Raw genomic sequence first — 18356 nt, 5'->3', positions numbered from 1 at the left:
TTCTTTCAATAACTGTCTATTCAGATCCTTTGGCTGCTGATCAATTGGGAAATGAACCCTGTGAGATTTTTTTGACATAGTCCTTTGCAATAGAAAGAAATGAGAGTTTTGTTCACCACAAGCTAGAAAATTTTTTTGTCTTTCTCTCTTTCCTTTTCTTTTTTCTTTCCTTCTAGTCTTCCCTTTTTCCTTTTCTCTTTACCTTTTCATTCTTTCATTTTTCTTTCTTTTCTTCCTTATTTCCTTTTTTTTTCCTTCCTCCCTCCCTCTTATCTGTTTTCTGTACATATATATGTACATGTATGTAGATACACATGTGTATACATCTCGATACACATAAAAAAATTTAAGATTTGCAACAGACCTGAAAGGTCATCTAGTCCATTTCCTCAATTTATAAATGAGAAAACCTGAAGCTTAGAGAGGTTCAGCATTCTGTCCAAGATCACACACCACTGTTTGCATTTAGCAAAACTAAAATGTGAATCCAAGTCCTTTCTCCATTCAGTACTGTTCTATATAGATATTTTATTTATGTAGAATTTTGGTTGCAAATGTTATTCTATCTCATTCACTCTTTTCCTTCCTGATAAAGAGTGTTTATGTCTTCATAGACAGGACAAAAAGAAATTACTATTTGTCATCTTGGTCTCAGTTGAGTTCATCTTGTTAAAGTAGAAAGGCTGTTGGAAGCAGGTGTAGAACAGGGCAAGTGAGCATGGAACATGAGGGAGAAAAGTGATTTGGTGTTGAAACCACATAGGGCCTTTGATTGCAAAAGCTGTGAAATATGAAGGTAAGAAATGATGATAAAAATAGACCTAAACTTTCTTAGAAATTGAAAAGTTGAGGGTCTCATCCTATTAATGTGTTGATGACCTTAGGTTATTTCAGATTTCTCAACCTCTTATTTATAAAATGAGGTGTTCTTAGTACACTCCAATATGCATAGAGTATATGAAATATGTAAAAGAGCAGCTACTAAGAGCTTTATTATACAGGGAAAACAAATATGCTACATCCCCTAGTATTAAGTATAATATACACTTTAAGGTTTGCAAAATGCTTTATAATGATCTCATTTTACTCTCATAGCAACCATAGAAGATCGGTACTGTTACTGTCCCTATTTGATGAAGAAACTGAGTGTGATTACAGCTAATAAATGTCTGATAACGTGACTAAGACAGGATTTGAACAGAGCTCTTCCTGACTCTAGGTCTAACACTGTACTACCAAGGCTTAGAATGATAAAATCTGAATTAGAAGGTACTGAAGAGATCCCCTTGTACAGCCTCCCACCTGATATTCCCTTAATCTATTAAATCACACATCTTGTCCCTATCAACTATAATGGAAAGGACAATGGATTTGGTGTCCATAGACCTACCTCTAGGACCCTGGACATGTCTCAGTCATTCTGGGTTTCAGGTGTCCAATATATAAAATGGGGGAGCTAGATTCAGAGATCACCTTTGATTCTGTGACTCTTTGAGATTGTAGAAAAGGAAGGTTATGTGACCTGAATGTGTAAGGTAAAGTCTTTCTACTAATGAAATCCTAGGTCTCATCAATATCCCCAGTTTAATTATTACAAAATTCTTTATTCTCATCTTTCATCTTGACTCTGCAAGGTGGAGATGGGAGTATGAATAAGTGTGAAACATTGCATATAATGTCATATTTTTCATTATATGGATTGGTCCCTACTAAATTTCTAAAACAAAATTTTTAAATTTTTTAATAGTTTAAAAATTGTTATAGAGATTATCTCTTTGGGAAAGGGAGGGTAAAGATACTGAGAGAAGTCTAAGTGATGTAAAAACAATAAAATTATTCTTATACTGAACTGAAATTTGTTTTCCTGTGACTTTCCCCATGAATCTGTATTCACAGCTTTTCTTCATTAATGAAGGCAATTGAGAGTACATTATATGAGTCTCCTATGTATTTGTGTTTAATTTCTTTTTTTAATTTATATATATATATATATATATATATTTATTATAACTTTTTATTGACAGAACCCATGCCAAGGTAATTTTTTTGCAACATTTTCCCTTGCACTCACTTCTGTTCCGATTTATTTGTGTTTAATTTCATTTTAATATGCATCCATATATCTCCCTAGTACTGAAAATAAGGTCTTTGAGAACAGGAAACATTCTGTTTATTTGTTTTTTGTCTTGGTATCTCTGGGACTTAACTACAGCACTGACATATAGTTGGGTACTTCATAAGGGTTTAGCAAATTAAATTGAGTGTGACACTATTTTTAAAAATACAACCTTCAATCTTTCAGGTAAAAGTTATGGCACTGAAGTAGACTGGATGGACTCCACTCCAGCAGAAATCTCTTTATGGGAAAGAATGGTGAACTCACCCAACACTTGGATTGAAGACATCCTCCCACTCCGGATGCTGCTCATAGCCAAGCTGACTAAGTAAGAGAGAGCATCTCAAGGCCCAGGGGCTCCATGGAAAGACAACTTCCTCATTTTCCTGCATTAGAAAGTACAGAACAAATGGCATCCCTGAAAATCCCATCATGGGGACAAAAGCCATTGACACCCTTGATATCCAGGACATGTTGGACTGTGAATTTGCATGTGTCTTCATGCTCTGAAACCAGAGGAATTTGAATAGCAGGCAACTATGTGATCAAGATGTCATTTGAAATTAAAAGAAGGCCCCAAATGTGTTATATGATCTACATGAACTAACGTTGCTGCTTCAGAGGGAAAGCTGCCCCCAAAACGGGAAACGTGGAGTAGTGTTTAATGCTACTGTATCTGCCAGGAGATGGGCTGCATTCCCCCTATATTCCATTGTGGATGATCAAATATTCCCTCATTAGTTACAGATGTTTAGGGTATGGAAGGAAGTTGATAAGGAAAAATAATTATTGTTCTTGTTAAACAATTAAGAGCAATGTAAGGATGTGGTGATGAAGCAAAGACTGCCACAGGTGAGATGGAAATCTAGTTGTTACTTATATTCAGAGGAGAGATTTCAGTGATGTAAGTATTTTGATGGGATATATACTATCTGGGAAACCTTCATTTTGGACATAATGTGTACACGCAAACCTAAATAACTATGGAGGTTCCTTGAAGATGTAAAAAAAATCTTAGAAATATGGTGGTTCCACCCACTGGACACAGATGGAACTTCAGCCAAAGTTTTATTCAAATAGGTCTTAAGGACAAGTTTTATAAAAGCATATGTAAAACACTGAGCCTATCTGATTCTGTCCTTCCTGTAAATGGGCTAAGTGAAAGCAATGTACTTTGGTTATAGACATGCTTAGGATTAGAACATAATTGCTAAATTATGCCATTCTTGTTTCCTGTGTATGTATAATTTTAATAATGTATTTTATAAAACCTTTACGCTTCCAAATAAATTATAATACTTCATATGTACCTTATTCTTGGTCAGTAAACTTATCCTTTTATTGGAATTGAAATCCTTTATATTTTCAGTCCTAGAATTCAAACTCTCCACTGGAAGTGGTAACAAGGGGCTTAAGATGAAATCTAGTTTGTTTCCTGAAAGCTGGGCTTGCCAGCTTTAGATTGGGAGGGTAGGGGATGAGGGTTAGGGTTAGATATGGAGGATCCTTCCTCTCCATTCTATCCTTCATGATAAAGGACTTCAACATAAATAATTGACTCTTCCTTCAAAAGTCTTGAACTCTCACTTCATCAATCTACTCACTTCCCATGAGCTATTCTTCCACTCCACTTCAGCCACACACAAAGATGATCATTCCCTTTATCCTGCCATCACCCACAAATATACTCCTTCTATGTTCAGGTTCCAAAATCCTATATCTGGCCATGATTTATTGGCTTTTCACCTCTCCATCTGTCTTCCAGTACATCACCTATTCTTCATCTACACTGTGACCTTTTAATTCCTTTGACCTTTCAGTTCTCTCCCAAGTTATGACTCTTGCACCAGCCACTTTCTTTTCTTCCATCTTGATGTTTTGGTGAAAGAGTTCATTCCTACATACATGCTAAATGAAGGTAAAGAAAATTGCATGAGCATTCAGAACAATTTGTGTAATATAATCTCAACTGGGCTCTCACTGCTGATGGGCACCTCCCTTATCAACTTGACTATCTCCACTTGCCCCAGTGGCTCTTCCAGACCTTTTCATTCCTTTTTAAACTAAGGTCACCAATGATCTCCAACTGCCAAATCCAATGAATGGTCTTTTCTCAATCCTCATTCTTCTTTATCTTTTTTGCAACCTTTGACACTTTCACCTTATTCTCCTTAATACTCTTTTCTATCTAGGTTATCAGGACATCCCTCTCTCCTGGTGCTCTTTAGAACTGATTTGTATGACATGGAAGACATTGGTCCAGGATCATCCAGCATGGAGAGCCCTCATCAGAGAAGGTGCTCTATGAGCAAAGCAGAATTGAATTAGGCCAAAGAAAACTCGAAATACACAAAATTACAGAAGCTACCCCAAATGTTCATAAGGACATTTGTATCCAGTCTGTGGCAGAGCATTCCAAGCTCGTATTGGTGATCAGCCACTGTTGGACACCCTATAACTTGATTCTTAATATAGTGGTGAGAATAGTGATGTCATTTTGATCATCTTCAAAAATGAAGGACAATAACAATCTGCCATCCACATCATGCTCTCTGACCATAGGTGTCCTTGTGGGGCTCTGTCCTAGGCCCATTTCTCCCTTTGTACTACTTCATTTGGTGATCTCGGCCCCTGTGGATTCAGTTATCAAATCTGTAATGATTCTTAAATCTCCCTGTTCCATCCTAGCTGCTCTATTGATCTCCAATCTCAATCAAAAACTAATCCTTAGCTCAATTTAATAATTCCATCTTATAGCCATACTCAGGAATAATCATGTAGGTTCTTATTCAAAGGAACACCACTGAGAAACTGAGCCAGAAGGATCCCACCTTAATTAAACAGGGGCCAAGGGTGTCCTCCCAACTCTTTCCCAGATACTAAGCTCCACCTGTAACAATCCAGAATCGCATTTCTCTGAGTAGTTTGTGGCATATTCCTTTCAGATTGTGGATGATCCATCAGACAATCATATCTGAATTCAGAACTCCAAATAATTTCAGCTACAGTCCCAAGAGATTTTATCTCAAATAGCAAGTCGCATGACTCAAATTTTCAGGTGAATTTAGCTCTCAAGGATCACATATCCTAAATAATTATTGACTATACTTACTTACATTGATAGCAAGAGATTCATCCTAGAAAGTTCACAGCTTGTCTTCATATCTAAATAGATGGGTTTAAAATTCAAATATTACACAAATCAATAACCAATCTATATCAAAACATGTTCAGATATTAACCATGTTCAAAGGGACAAAGACATAGACCACTGTTCCCAGAATCTCCCTAAACAACAGGAATAACTTTAAAATGACTCAATACAACCAATCAAAACTCATATAAAATATAGAATATCTTAATTTCACATTAAAGAATCCTATCAGAATTAACAATAATTTCTTCATTCCAAAAAAATGTTAATTCAACATCCTCCAATTGAATCCCTATAAACTTCTCTGGAAATAACAGGTACAATACCAATATTGCTAAAATTCCTCTAAGCACAATCTCTCTTCTTCACCAAAAACATTCCTAATGACAGTCAATTTTAGAGGACAGTCTATGCTCTTCCAAGACTTAATAAACTTTCACTCTCCTGGAACTGCAAACTCCAAAGGTATTGTCAGGTATTGTCCTAAAGATTAAGAGGGATGAGTTCACTGCCAATATATAATTCCTTAAAAAGTCATTCTTTGTTTCAAAAGAGGGTCTTTCTTTTTCTCCTCCCAAATAAAATAAACCAGTCTCTTAGGAAGAAAGTCCCAGGTCATTTCTGGGAATGGTTCTTTTAACAAAGCAATAGGCAAACATTTGGTCCAAGGCAATTTAGTTTCTAAAATCAATTTAGTAATCTGTTTCTTAAGAATATGATTCATTCTTTCCATTTTCCTTGATGAGGGTAGATGCCCAAATGTATGGAATTACCACTCAATTTGTAATCTCTCCCCATTATTTCTTATAAAACCTTAGAGTAGAATATGTTCCATTATCAGAATCAATAGTCTTTACCAATCTATATTTAGGTACGGTTTGTTCCATGTTATTCCACTAATCCCATTTAAAGCAGCAGAATTCAAGAGAAAGCTTCCACCCATCCTTCTATATCTCACTTTTCCCACTGGGGTCATTCATTAAAACCTAACAAATATTTTGGAGCTAGGCTTCCTCCCTCCAGAGAGATACCTCCTCAATACCTTCTTATTTATCTTTAGACATATTACACACCTTTCAGATACATTTTGTTTTGCAATTACACATATCATTATACACCAAATTTTCTTGCTTTTACTTCTTTGTTAAAGGGAGAAAGGAAAACAAACCTTAAGATTCATATTCTAAATAACTTAAAAAAAAATTATACCATATATCCAGCAGAGCTGACAAAAATTTTAAAGTATAGCTCATCTAATTTTTACAAACTACCCAATATACAATTTAGAAAGCAATATAGTAGCTTAAATATATTTCATCTAATTAGGAGATACAAACATGTGATCTCTTTAGGTAAATTACCAGAGAACCAACATTTTTAACTTAAAATCAAATCAAATGCAGATTTAAATTTCTAATAACAATTCTTCAATATCAATGTACACACATTTCTAAAATCTTATACCTGAATAAACAAGTTCACAATTTTAGCAAGCACTAAATAGAAATTATCTCATGCAATTTCAGATCAGAATTTCAATTTAAACACACACAGCCCCAAAATTTAAGGTGGAAGAAATCTACCCTTTCAGGTCTGTCCGTAGAACTTTAAGAAACAAGGAGTTTAAGACCCTGGGCGAGAGGCTCAGAGAAATTTGGCCCCAGGTGTCCAGCTGCAGGTCTGTCAGTCACCCAGTGACTAGCCCACCCTCCCTGCCAGAAATGGGGAGGCATGTTGAAAATTGTTGGAGTACCAGCACAAACCCCAGAAGAGTTCAGGCCAGCCAGGGACACCAGCCTAAGAAGCTTAGAAAATCCCAGAGAAGGTAAATTTTTTCCTTCTGCAATTTTTCTGAAAGCCTCAAGTTCTGGCCCTTAGAAAGCTTTTAGTCATGTTAATTATGCCTACTTTAAAAAATAAAAATAAAAATATTTGTTAGCTGTAAAATATTTTTTAGCAGTTCTGTAACTTTAACTATTTCTGCAGACCCAAATTGTCCAGTTCTAGGTCCACAGGAAGGTCAGGTTTTTTGGGGGGAGGGGAGATTAGTGTGACAGTTAAAAACTTTCCCTATTTCAAAACTAGTCTTTCTTTTCTCTAGAGGAAAAAAAAATCCCAAATAGCCAGATCTTTTCCTTTATAATTCAGTTGACTGAGAGAAACACAGAAGACAAAACACAGGCTTATACACACATACACAAACTGCTTTTTAAAATCAATTTAGCTCTCACAGCTTGGAATGGAAGCAAGGAGGGGTGTTCTGGAATTGAAACCTTAGGAGCTGGCTGGCAGGTATTGAAGATTCCTTTGAATTTATATTCAGTCCTCAGGGGGATGAACAGTTCCTCCAAGTGGAGCACCTGTCCAAACAAAACAACAGTATTTCCTTATACATCTTGGCACTTCATCTCAATTCTTCCTAAGAGCTCCCAGGAAAACTATATAGGTTTAGAGTCAGCTAGGTTGTTCCTTTCTAAAGTTCACAGTTTCTTGTCCTCTATAATGGAGGACTCATCCAATCTTACCAAAGGAAAATAGGAGAATCCTTACAGACTTGAATCCTGAGGATTTCCCCAATAGCAAAGGGAAATAGGAGTCTTTTTACGGACTTTAACCACCTAAATGCTCCCAATCCCAATCCCAGTCATCCAAATGGCTCACTAGTTCTTGGCAGAAGAAAAGAACTGAGGGCTTATCTGATCTTACCAAAGAAATGGGTCTTTTTGAAGCTTCACAGTATCTTATCCTCTCTCCCTTCCCTCCCCCCTTGCTCTACCTGTGTTGTTCACAATTTACCTGACTTATTTCAAACTTCTCTCAGCTGGCTTATGTCCTGGGCCAAATTAATTCTCTATCTTTGCTAATTCACTTCTGTTTTTGCTTTCTCTGAGTGTCTCTCTTTGGGAGTTTAACAATTGGAGTGGGTGTTCCTGAGCCAAGTCCAAGGAATATTGGAAAACTTTCCAAAGGGTGCCAGCCCAAGGATTTGTTGGTTTGGGAGAGACCCCTCACAAACCGGAAATATCCTAGACAAGCCCCCAAACTGTATGTAATAGTAGCAACCACAAAAACAGTCAGAGACTCTTAGAGTAAGAAAAAGCAAAAAAAGGTTTATTATGATCTCATAAGAAAGAGCATCTCTTCAACCAAATCATTTCTAATGGAGCAGTAATGAACTGAACTAGCTATGCCCAGAAAAAGAACTCTGGGAGATGACTAAAAACCATTACATTGAATTCCCAATCCCTATATTTATGCACACCTGCATTTTTGATTTCCTTCACAAGCTAACTGTACAATATTTCAGAGTCTGATTCTTTTTCTACAGCAAAATAACGTTTTGGTCAGGTATACTTATTGTGTATCTAATTTATATTTTAATATATTTAACATCTACTGGTCATCCTGCCATCTAGGGGAGGGGGTGGGGGGAGGGTAAGAGGTGAAAAATTGGAACAAGAGGTTTGGCAATTGTTAATGCTGTAAAGTTACCCATGTATATCCTGTAAATAAAAGGCTATTAAATTAAAAAAAAAAAAAAAAAAAAGAGAGCATCTCTGAACTGACAAGGCTGATCATTTCCAATAGAATAATTATATTCTATAACATTCATGTACCATAACTTATTCAGCCATTCCCCAACTGATGGGCATTCACTCAGTTTCCAATTCCTTGCCACTACAAAAAGGGCTGCCACGAACATTTTTGTACATGTGGGTCCCTTTCCCTCCTTTAAGATCTCTTTGGGATATAAGCCCAGTGGAGACACTGATGGGTCAGAGTATGCACAATTTGATAGCCCTTTGGGCATAGTTCCAAACTGCTCTCTTGAATGGTTGGATCACTTCACAACTCCACCAACAATATCCCAGTTTTCCCACATCCCTTCCAATATTCATCATTACCTTTTCCTGTCACCTTAGCCAATTGAGAGTTGTGTAGTGGTACCTCAGAATTATCTTAATTTCCACTTCTGGGATATATACTCTAAATCTAATCCAGAAACAAAAGGATAAATTGCCTTTAAAAAAAAAAGTATTTAAATGACAATTTAAGTGGGAAACAGGAGTGGAATATTCATTCAAGAAAATTGAACAGCTGTAGATTTTTAGCTATAACTCAACTTGTTATTGCAAAGTTTCAACTCATAATTAAGACATAGGTTGAAGCCACATCCTTATGAGAGGATCTTCACTCAAAGTTTATCTCATACAATTGGGACTCATGTGCAATAGTTTTTAGGAGTGCTTTGCAAAGTACATTGAATTTGTCCCCTAGGAAACCCAATCTATAAGCATGAATCAAGATGGTGTCCCAAAAGGATCACTTTAGTTATCTATTTTCAGTTTTGCCCACAAGAATGGCATGATAAACAATCAAATGTAATTTATCTCTATCAACCAGTCAAATAATTTTATTTTTTAAGAAGAGAAAAATGACATTAGGCTAGTGTGGCAAATCTTGATAAATCCATGCTGGATCTTTTGGTTCACTGCTCTCTCTTCTAAATATTCACTATTCTTTTAATAATACATTTATTTAGCATTTGAGTTAGGCTCTAAACCAAGAAAAGAAATGACTAACGAGCTATTTCTGGCTGAGAGTAACCAGTTCAAACTATTGAAAGGTTGCCTGGAAGAACAGGTTTCTGAACCTAGGGGTTTCTGAAACTAGAGCAAAGATATTATGACGTACAACTTTTCCTCTCCCAAGTATATTATGCATCACTTGATTCCCTTTTATAGATACAGAACTTCAGCATAACAAGTCTTTGTAGAAAGAAACAAAGGTTTGGAGAGCCATGAAAATGAGACCACTAAACTTAAATAGGCATGAAGTCTACCCTGATGCCCATAGGTATAGATAGTACATTTGATGAAAGTGTGTGAAATCAGGGAACTTTACTTAAGGTAAACATTTACAGAATCTCCAATAATAAAGGTATTTTTAAAAATCTAATTAAAGAACAACTAAAAAATAATTGTTTAAAAAGCCACTACAATTTGTTTTTTGAAAACATATTTTGTAAAGGACCCTTTTAAATCAAATTTTTCTTTCTTATTCTAAAATACAGAAGAGTCCTTTCAACTTTGTCTTTTTGGTTAAAAAAGTCCCTTTTCTATTACCAGACCCTACATTGCCAGAAGGGGAGTTTAAGAACTGATAACTAGGTTACATTTTTTCAAACCATAAAATTTTAATTCTTGCCTTCTTTCTTTGAAGCAACCAGAGCCTTGGAGTTACCTACTATAGTCTGAACCACATTAAAAAAAAAAAAAGTTATTTGAACAGTCAGAGAAAGGGAAAAATTAGTAAGATGATTTTCCCTGGCTTGATTATAGTATTCTGAAGTACTGGAAGCAGCTGAGGGCCTCCTCCAGGTAGGAAAGACTAGGGCACTTTACCTACTGAACAGGAACTAGGCTCTACTTGAAGAAGTACTGGTAGGGTCTTTGGTAGGTAGGTGCGCATTAGAGAGCCTAAATTACTATAAACAATCTGGAAGCCAACCTACTCTCTGTGGCAAGCTCAGAAGAGCATTGAGATAATCCTATCTCTTTAAGTGGACCTTTTGATTTTGATTAGGACTTTTGTTATGCTAAATAGGCCTTTATTGAAGTAATTCCTGGTTGAATTCCTTGTTCAATTCCTTGCATTGACAAACCCTAGAGTTACTTTATCCAGTCAGAAGACCAATTTATGATGTTAATCCTGAAGTTCTCCCCTATAAAAGAGCATACCTGTATGTCAAGCCTCTGTTAACTCTTTTTAGAGCACTAAATTCTTTTTAGCCTTAGCATCCCACTTCTTTGCAGGTTCATTAGGAACTGCCTGCCTTAATGGTATTTTCCTATTGGTTAATTTATATTTCCCCTTGTTAATTGCTAAAACTCCCTTTTGTCAATGGTGTAATATTAAATTTTTGCCTCTTGATTTAGAAAAGGTCTAAGCCTACAAATTCTTTTGAGATCCTAACAACACCAGCTTGGAACCCCAAAATAATTTTGGGGTTCAAAACACCCTCTCCCCATTTGGTGGATAGTACAGGGGGTGTCTTGAAACCCCAACATAAATTTTGGGGGTTCAGCACTTTTACACCTGTATATCCCAACAGTGCCATTTGAGCAGGTGAGGCAGCCCTGGTGAGAGTCTGAAAGGTTCCATGGGAATCTCCCAAATGCATATTATCAATTGAGTCACTAACCAAGTCTTCTTCCTCCCTCTCCAGACTCTTCCAGAAACAATGAAGGGAAAATGAGCGGAGGAGGAGGCAGTAGAGGCTGCAGCTCCCAGGGGTTCCCAGAGACAGCCCTCTCCCCCATTGCAGATCTTTGTGATGTAATATGATTTTGGGGTCCCCTGATTTTAGTGGGGCTCCTATTCTGGCAATAAGTCAGTGATGCTAGATTTTCTGCCTCAGGAAATTCCCACACCCATCTGTCAGATTCTGACCACTCTTTGGTGGGATAGCTTCTGACCTCAGGAAACTCCCACAGATCAAACTCCTGAGACAATAGTGGATAGACCACTCCTCAATTCATTGCTGACAGTTAATCTTGTCAGTAATAATCTATAAAGAGAACTAAATTCCAGAGACTACTCCTTATCTATGAGCCACAGAATTAGCATATCTATGATTGAAAGCTGGATAAATGTATCTCCTTGCTTCTGTTTCTCTGTTGAATTTCCTTAGAATTCAGTCCACTTTGTAATGGCGTTACTATTGCAATAAAGCTTTGCTCCCTGACTGGGAAATGGGTTCAAGCCTGTGAATTCTTTTGAGACACCTCACTACACCAGTCTGGGACCCCAAACTTTTGGGGACCTCCTTCCCAATCTCAAAACTTGGGCAACCACTCTTCCATGACAGGTGATGCTGGTACATTGGGTTGAGTATTTAAAATAGCACGTCCCTTAGCAGTAAACTGTAATATCCTAGTCTAAATATGCTCTCTTCCTTAAAACACTTTGGTTCTCTCATTTTCTCCCATTATAAAAGCAGAGCTCTTAGGCTGGAAATAACTTGATTCATAATTGTGCTATATGATACATATATATATATGTGCTGTCAAGTCAACAAATATTTATTAAGTGCTTACTATGTGCCAGGAGCTGTGCTAAGCACTGAGAATACAAATACAAACAGAAAGATAGTTGCTGCCCTCAAGAAACTTACATTCTAAAGGGGAAGGCAACACAGAAAGAAGCTAAAAAGGGATGGGGGAGTGGGGTACTCATTTCAGAGTCCTGGAAAAAATGTAGTCTGGAGAGGAAGGAAGATGAAGTTAGCTTGAGCATTCTTCTTAAAGGACATTTTTGGAGGAATCTGTCAATTAAAGAATGAGGCCACAGGAACAAGAGTAAAGTCCAGGGATGAAGTGAATCTCCAGATGAAGAGGTTTCTATGGCAAGTGTGACGGATAAAGTCTATTTAGTCAAAGGAATAACCTGGATAGTAATGTGTAACTTGAGATTTTTCAAGAGTTTTCTTCACTCTAAATGGCTATGTAATATTTTAAAGTACTCACTCCTGCTGAAGAATATTGAAGAAATTAAGAGGGAAAATGGTTTTCCTAAAATTATAGTGTAAAAGAAGAAAACAAACATTTATTAAGTACATATCATAGGCACTGTGCTAAGAGCTATACAAATATTTCACTTGATCCTCACAACTCTGGGATCAGGTGACATCCCCATTTTACAGATGAGAAATCTGTAGGCAGAGGTTAAATGATTTGCTCTTGGTCACAAAAGATAAAAGTTGTACCCTTAGTCAAAGTTTGAAGCTGGATTTGAATTCGAGTTTTAATGACTCCAAGCTCAGTGTTTTATCTGTGGAGAAAAGAGGTCTTCCCCATCTCAGATTTCTTGCAGAGGGGCATTATATTAACAGTAGACACAAAGATCTTTGTCTTTGAGACATTTTGTCACAGTTATATAGAAATTTTCAAGGAAAATGGAAATAACCAACCTCAACAAGAATTTCCTCTGTAATATTCTCCAGCCTTCCTCCAAATGAAAACAGCATAATGAAAAACTTTCCATATCCTGTGGAAGACTATTCTTCCATTATTATGAAATCTTATGGATATTTCATCGTTCTGTCTTTTATGTGCCATATTCTATTGTACTGTTTTTGATGGGGTAGAGGTTGGACTAATGTTCAATGGATTAATGTTCTGATGAACTCTGAGATCTCTTTCAACTTTAATTCTTATTCAATATAAAAATACAGATAGTTGATGTGGATGAGGGAAGTCTCTTTCATCTAAATCCTCACCTTCATCTAAATTGAAGAGTATGTTTAGAAAAGGGGGAATTCTCATGTAAGCATCAGAGATAAACTCCATAGAGTATCTCTGCTTATGGACCACACTTTTCAAGTCCTGGTTCTAAAGTGTATTCTGCTGTTGTTAAGGACTTTTAGCTCAATTTAAGCTATTAATCTCTCTCTGCTTACAATCTCTCCTGTATATCAATTTGATATAAATAAGGAATATTGTCACTGATTTATGTCCAATATATTTATAACATCTAGTTTCAGTCACTACCTCTACTACTTCCCTTCTTAGCTGGGGTACTATCTCTTACTTTTGGGAAGGCTTGCGGGAATGGGTATAGAAAGAGGGGGACTGTGGTTTTGTCCCATGAGGAATCTGAACTCTGACTAACTGGAATAGGCATTTTCCTTTTCAAAAAATGTTTCACCCAGGCACCTCTCTCTTGGAACACAATTTATACCAGCTAGTGCCCTCAAGTTTCTATCTATTTCTCATCTATGTATATCCTGGTTATTAAAGACTGTCTCTGTCCAAGAGATTTTGTCTGAATTAGGGTCAAAAAGCCAATGTGACTTACTGATTAACTGCTACTGCTGAATTGTTTTCAGTCAGGGCACCCATTTTCAGTCTATTGCCAAGGGCTTTGGGTGCTTAGGATCCTCCAGTTTCTCAATTCTATAACACTTTTGCTCTCCCATCCAGATGAGAAAGTATAGGGAAAGGTGTGGGAACATAACTAAGAGATTCATAAAGTTATTTCTGTTGGCTAAGTGTACTTCTGGCCTCTTACATGAACATGTGATTGGTTTAAAAAAAACTTCCTTACCAGGTGTTGAATCTTCCCTCCATCTATGAAGGCTCAAACATGAAAATTGCCTTAAATACTCTATATATCTATGTATAATTTATATTATATTTATTATTATATTTATATTATATTATAGTTATAATCTTGGCTCAGAACTCAATTATTACTTAGTAGTTTTACTATCAAATATTAAGGAATTTGAAGGCTTTGAATCTTCCCTCCATCTATGAAGGCTCAAACATGAAAATAGATATATGCAGAAAATAGATATACACTAACAAATATTAAGGAACTTGAAGGCTTTGAATCTTCCTTCCATCTATGAAGGCTGAAACATGAAAATTGCCTTAAACACTGCATATATCTATAGGACATTTAAAAAGTTATAACTTTGGCTCAGAATTCAATTATTACTTAATATATATACTAGCAAATATTAAGGAACTTGGTATTTCACCATTTACATTGTGAGACTAACACTGTATATATCTATATATGTCTATGTATACATATATATATATATTATATAAAACATTGTATATATCTATCTATAGCAGTATGTATATATCTATGTCTTTCATTGTGAGGCTAATACTATACATATCTATAGGACATTTAAAAAGTTGTAATCTTGGCTCAAACACAATTACTACTTAGTAGTTATACTATAAAATATTAAGGTACTTGAAGGCTATGAATCTTTCCTCCATCTATGAAGGCTCAAACATGACAATTGTCTTAAACACTGTATATATCTATAGGACGTTTAAAATGTTATAATCTTGGCTCAGAACTCAACTTAGTAGTTATACTATCAAATATTATGAACTTGAAGGTTTTGAATCTTTCCTCCATCTATGAAGGCTCAAACATGACAATTGTCTTAAACACTGCATATATGTATAGGACATTTAAAAAGTTATAATCTTGGCTCAGAACTCAATTACTACTTAGTAGTTATACTAGCAAATATTAAGGAACTTGATATTTCACCATTTACATTGTGAGAAAGGAAGAAGGAAGGGGTAGGGAAAGATTTATTACATCCAGTTTGCTTTGTTTATTCCTTCTTAGAAACCAGTCTGTCAGCTTTCTTTCCAAAGCAATTGGCAGGTAATTGAGCTAATGAGAGAAGGACAGGCAGAGTTAAGAGCAGGAACTAGGTAAAAAGCCAAGGCCCAACTGACCACAGTTGTCTTTGTATTATCTCAGCCCTCCCTTCATTACATCACAGAATTCTGAGCTTTTCAGCCAATCATAGAGCTCCCCATGGGATAATAAAACAGTTTGAAGGTCCACAGGCCTCCATAGCAACACTAAACATCCTTTGCCTTTGCTGCCGTTAGAGAGAGTTGTGTTAGGGAGTACTCATGCCTCAGAAAGAAAAAACTCCTAGGATGAGTTCTTCCACCTCATCCTCCAAAGTCACAGAGGTAGAAGACACATTAAAAAATCTGGATGATGATGATGATGATGACGATGATCTGGAGTGTAAAGAGCTAGAAGGGTTGAAGGAAGCCCTGGAGAACCTCCGTGGTTTGTCCAGTGAGGAAAAAAATGAAAAAGCTATGTTACGCTCCCGCCTCCAGGAGCAGTCTCAGCTCATCTGCATCCTGAAACGCAGGGCCGACGAGAACCTGGAGCGCTGTCGAGTCCTGGAGCAGCTCAACACGGAGCTGGAGGAGAAGAGGATGAATGATGCTGAGAGGCTGGAGGCCCAGACCCAGCGAACGATGAAGCTGGAGTCGCGGTTCATGGACCTGGCCGCCAACCACGAAGAGATGATCCGCTTCAAGGATGAACACAAGAGGCAGAATGTGAAGCTGAGAGAAGAGAACGAGATCTTGAGAAAGGAGAACAGGGAACATTTCAGTCAGGCCTTGAAAGACCAGGAGGCCAAAGTTAGTCTGCTCACAGCCCAGGAGGAAAAGTTGTCCAAAGAGCTGGAGGCCCTGAAGGGAATATGTGCTGAAGATAGGAGTCGCTCCAAGGCCAGAGAGCGGGAGCTGCTGGACCTACAGAGCCAGCAAGCCAGCTCCCACGCCAAGGAGACCAGCTCCCTCCAAAGCAAGCTCCAGGCTCTGGAGGAGCTGCACCACAAAACCCTGGCCAAGATGGCCAAGGCCGAGGAGAAGCAGAAGGGCTTGAGTTCGGAGCTGAGCAGCCGGCTGGAAAAAGTGACCAAGGAGAAAGAGGAGCTGCTTCAGTTGTCCATGGAGAGGGGCAGAGTGCTTCAGAACAAACAGCTGGAGATCCAGCAGCTGGAGGAGAAGCTGGAGATGGCCGAGACGGCCCGCAAGAACGCACTGGATCGATTTGAGCAAGAAGCTGCCACCGTGAATAGCAGCCTGAGAGTTCAAGAACTGAGCCGAAAGATGGAAGGGATCCAGAAGGCCTACGATGAGCTTTGGTTGCAGTCAGAAGCCTTCAAAAAGCACAGTCTGGATCTTTTGACCAAGGAGAGGGAACTCAACGCCAAACTCCGACATCTCTTTCCATAAAGCAGGCCTTGCTTCCGCTGGCCCCACCTCAACTGAAAGGTGTTTTCCTCCTTTACTGGAACAGTAACCAGCTTTCCTTTTATTATATTTCTATTACAAAAAGAAAAGCCTTGAGATCCACTTTATTGTCACTACTCTCCTCGTTCCATCAATTTTTGGTTCAACTACCTAGAATACACAGTTTTGTCAGATGTCATTTATTTGCATCTGAAATCCAAACCTCTTCAGAGATCCTTCCCTCTCCTCAATTTGTGTCTGGATCTTTATAGCTCCTGGAAATTTAATTTTCAGTCTTTGAGATATCTGTAACAGGTGAACTTTCACCTGGTTATAGTTTTGAGAGATGTAAAATTATTCTTCATTTTCAATGAGATTTTCTGTTCCAAATATGAAAATACCTTTAATATGTATGGAGGGAGGTTTTGCTGGCTGTATGTCTAGTCTATTTTTCTTGGGTCATATTACATCTGGTGTGATGCTGTGTCATTAATGCCTGTGGGAGAGAGCAAATGTTGTTAAGTTTTTCTTAAAGTAGGTAGATCTTAGCATGGTCAATTTGTACAAGAATTATAATTCACCTATATAAAATAGATCTATTTCTCAGTTAGTTTATAATTCAGTTCTTAATTGATTTTTTTCCTTAATAGAGTATTCAAATGGGTAAAGTGCAAAAAGCTTCAAATTAGCTTAATATTGCCAATACAATAGGCTAATGGGAGAAGACAAATCCAATAAGTGAAGTACCAGGAAATGCAAATTTCTATATTATGGTTGTTCTGGCAGACTTCTTTTGTAAGATCATAAGTTTTGTTACTGTTGACTATACAGGGCATATTATACATGGGACCTTTTCATTTCTGTCAGTATACTTTCTTACATTAAAATGTTTAGTCATTAAATATATATATATTCTTATGTATTTAAAATACTATACTTTGGAAATATCTGGATAAGCACAGAGGTATAAATAAATAGTATTATACATCTTGGAAATTTCATAAATGTCTTTAAAGTATTTTTCATGCATATTTCCTTATGTCCATTTAATTAGATAAAATAATGTTGTTTGTAGGCATTATAATGCATACCCCTTAATTTATTTTATGTATTTTTATAACTCTTCACTCCTTCTCCTTATAAAGTTGGCTTATCAGTATCAACTTTCTATTTCACCAAAGACCGCCAATTATTGCATGTTTTATAATAGATTGCATTTTTTAGGGCCAGCTTAATAAATGTCCAGAAGTTTTAGTAGGAAATACAAGTTTACATATTTCTTCTTCTCCTTCTCCTTCTCCTTCTCCTCCTTCTCCTTCTCCTCCTCTTCCTCCTCCTCCCTCCTCCTCCTCCTCCTCCTCCTCCTCCTTCTTCTTCTTCTTCTTCTTCTTCTTCTTCTTTCTGAGGCAATTGGGATTAAGTGACTTGCCCAGGGTCACACAGCTCCAGACTTCAGGGCTCATGCTTTATCCACTGTGCTACCTACCTGCTCCCATAC

The 18356-nt window shown here is 37.1% G+C and overlaps 2 protein-coding genes across 13 annotated transcripts in view; both read left to right on the top strand.

Annotated features, from left to right (window-relative positions):
- The window catches only part of SYTL2 (synaptotagmin like 2), a 141998-nt gene extending 138568 nt beyond the window's left edge, over window positions 1–3430 (top strand). For all 12 annotated transcript variants that reach the window (XM_031961866.1, XM_031961863.1, XM_031961864.1 and 9 more), the window contains one exon: window positions 2303–3430. In XM_031961866.1, coding sequence (XP_031817726.1) covers window positions 2303–2448 — 146 coding nt within the window. In that variant the 3' untranslated portion in view covers window positions 2449–3430. The remainder of the gene's footprint in view (window positions 1–2302) is intronic.
- Window positions 3431–15647: 12217 nt separating this feature from the next.
- On the top strand, window positions 15648–17857 carry CCDC89 (coiled-coil domain containing 89). Its single transcript, XM_003764602.3, has one exon. It carries the CDS (start codon window positions 15731–15733, stop codon window positions 16859–16861), a length of 1131 nt encoding a protein of 376 aa, XP_003764650.1. The 5' UTR covers window positions 15648–15730; the 3' UTR covers window positions 16862–17857.
- Window positions 17858–18356: the final 499 nt, after the last annotated feature.

Source organism: Sarcophilus harrisii, chromosome 3, assembly GCF_902635505.1.
Source record: "Sarcophilus harrisii chromosome 3, mSarHar1.11, whole genome shotgun sequence".
NCBI classification, from domain to species: Eukaryota; Metazoa; Chordata; class Mammalia; order Dasyuromorphia; family Dasyuridae; genus Sarcophilus; species Sarcophilus harrisii.
This window is presented reverse-complemented; position numbering and strand designations above follow the sequence as displayed.

Excerpts from the sequence above, each read along its gene's own strand:
- CCDC89 (XM_003764602.3), top strand. The coding sequence starts at position 15,731 with ATGCCTCAGAAAGAAAAAACTCCTAGGATGAGTTCTTCCACCTCATCC.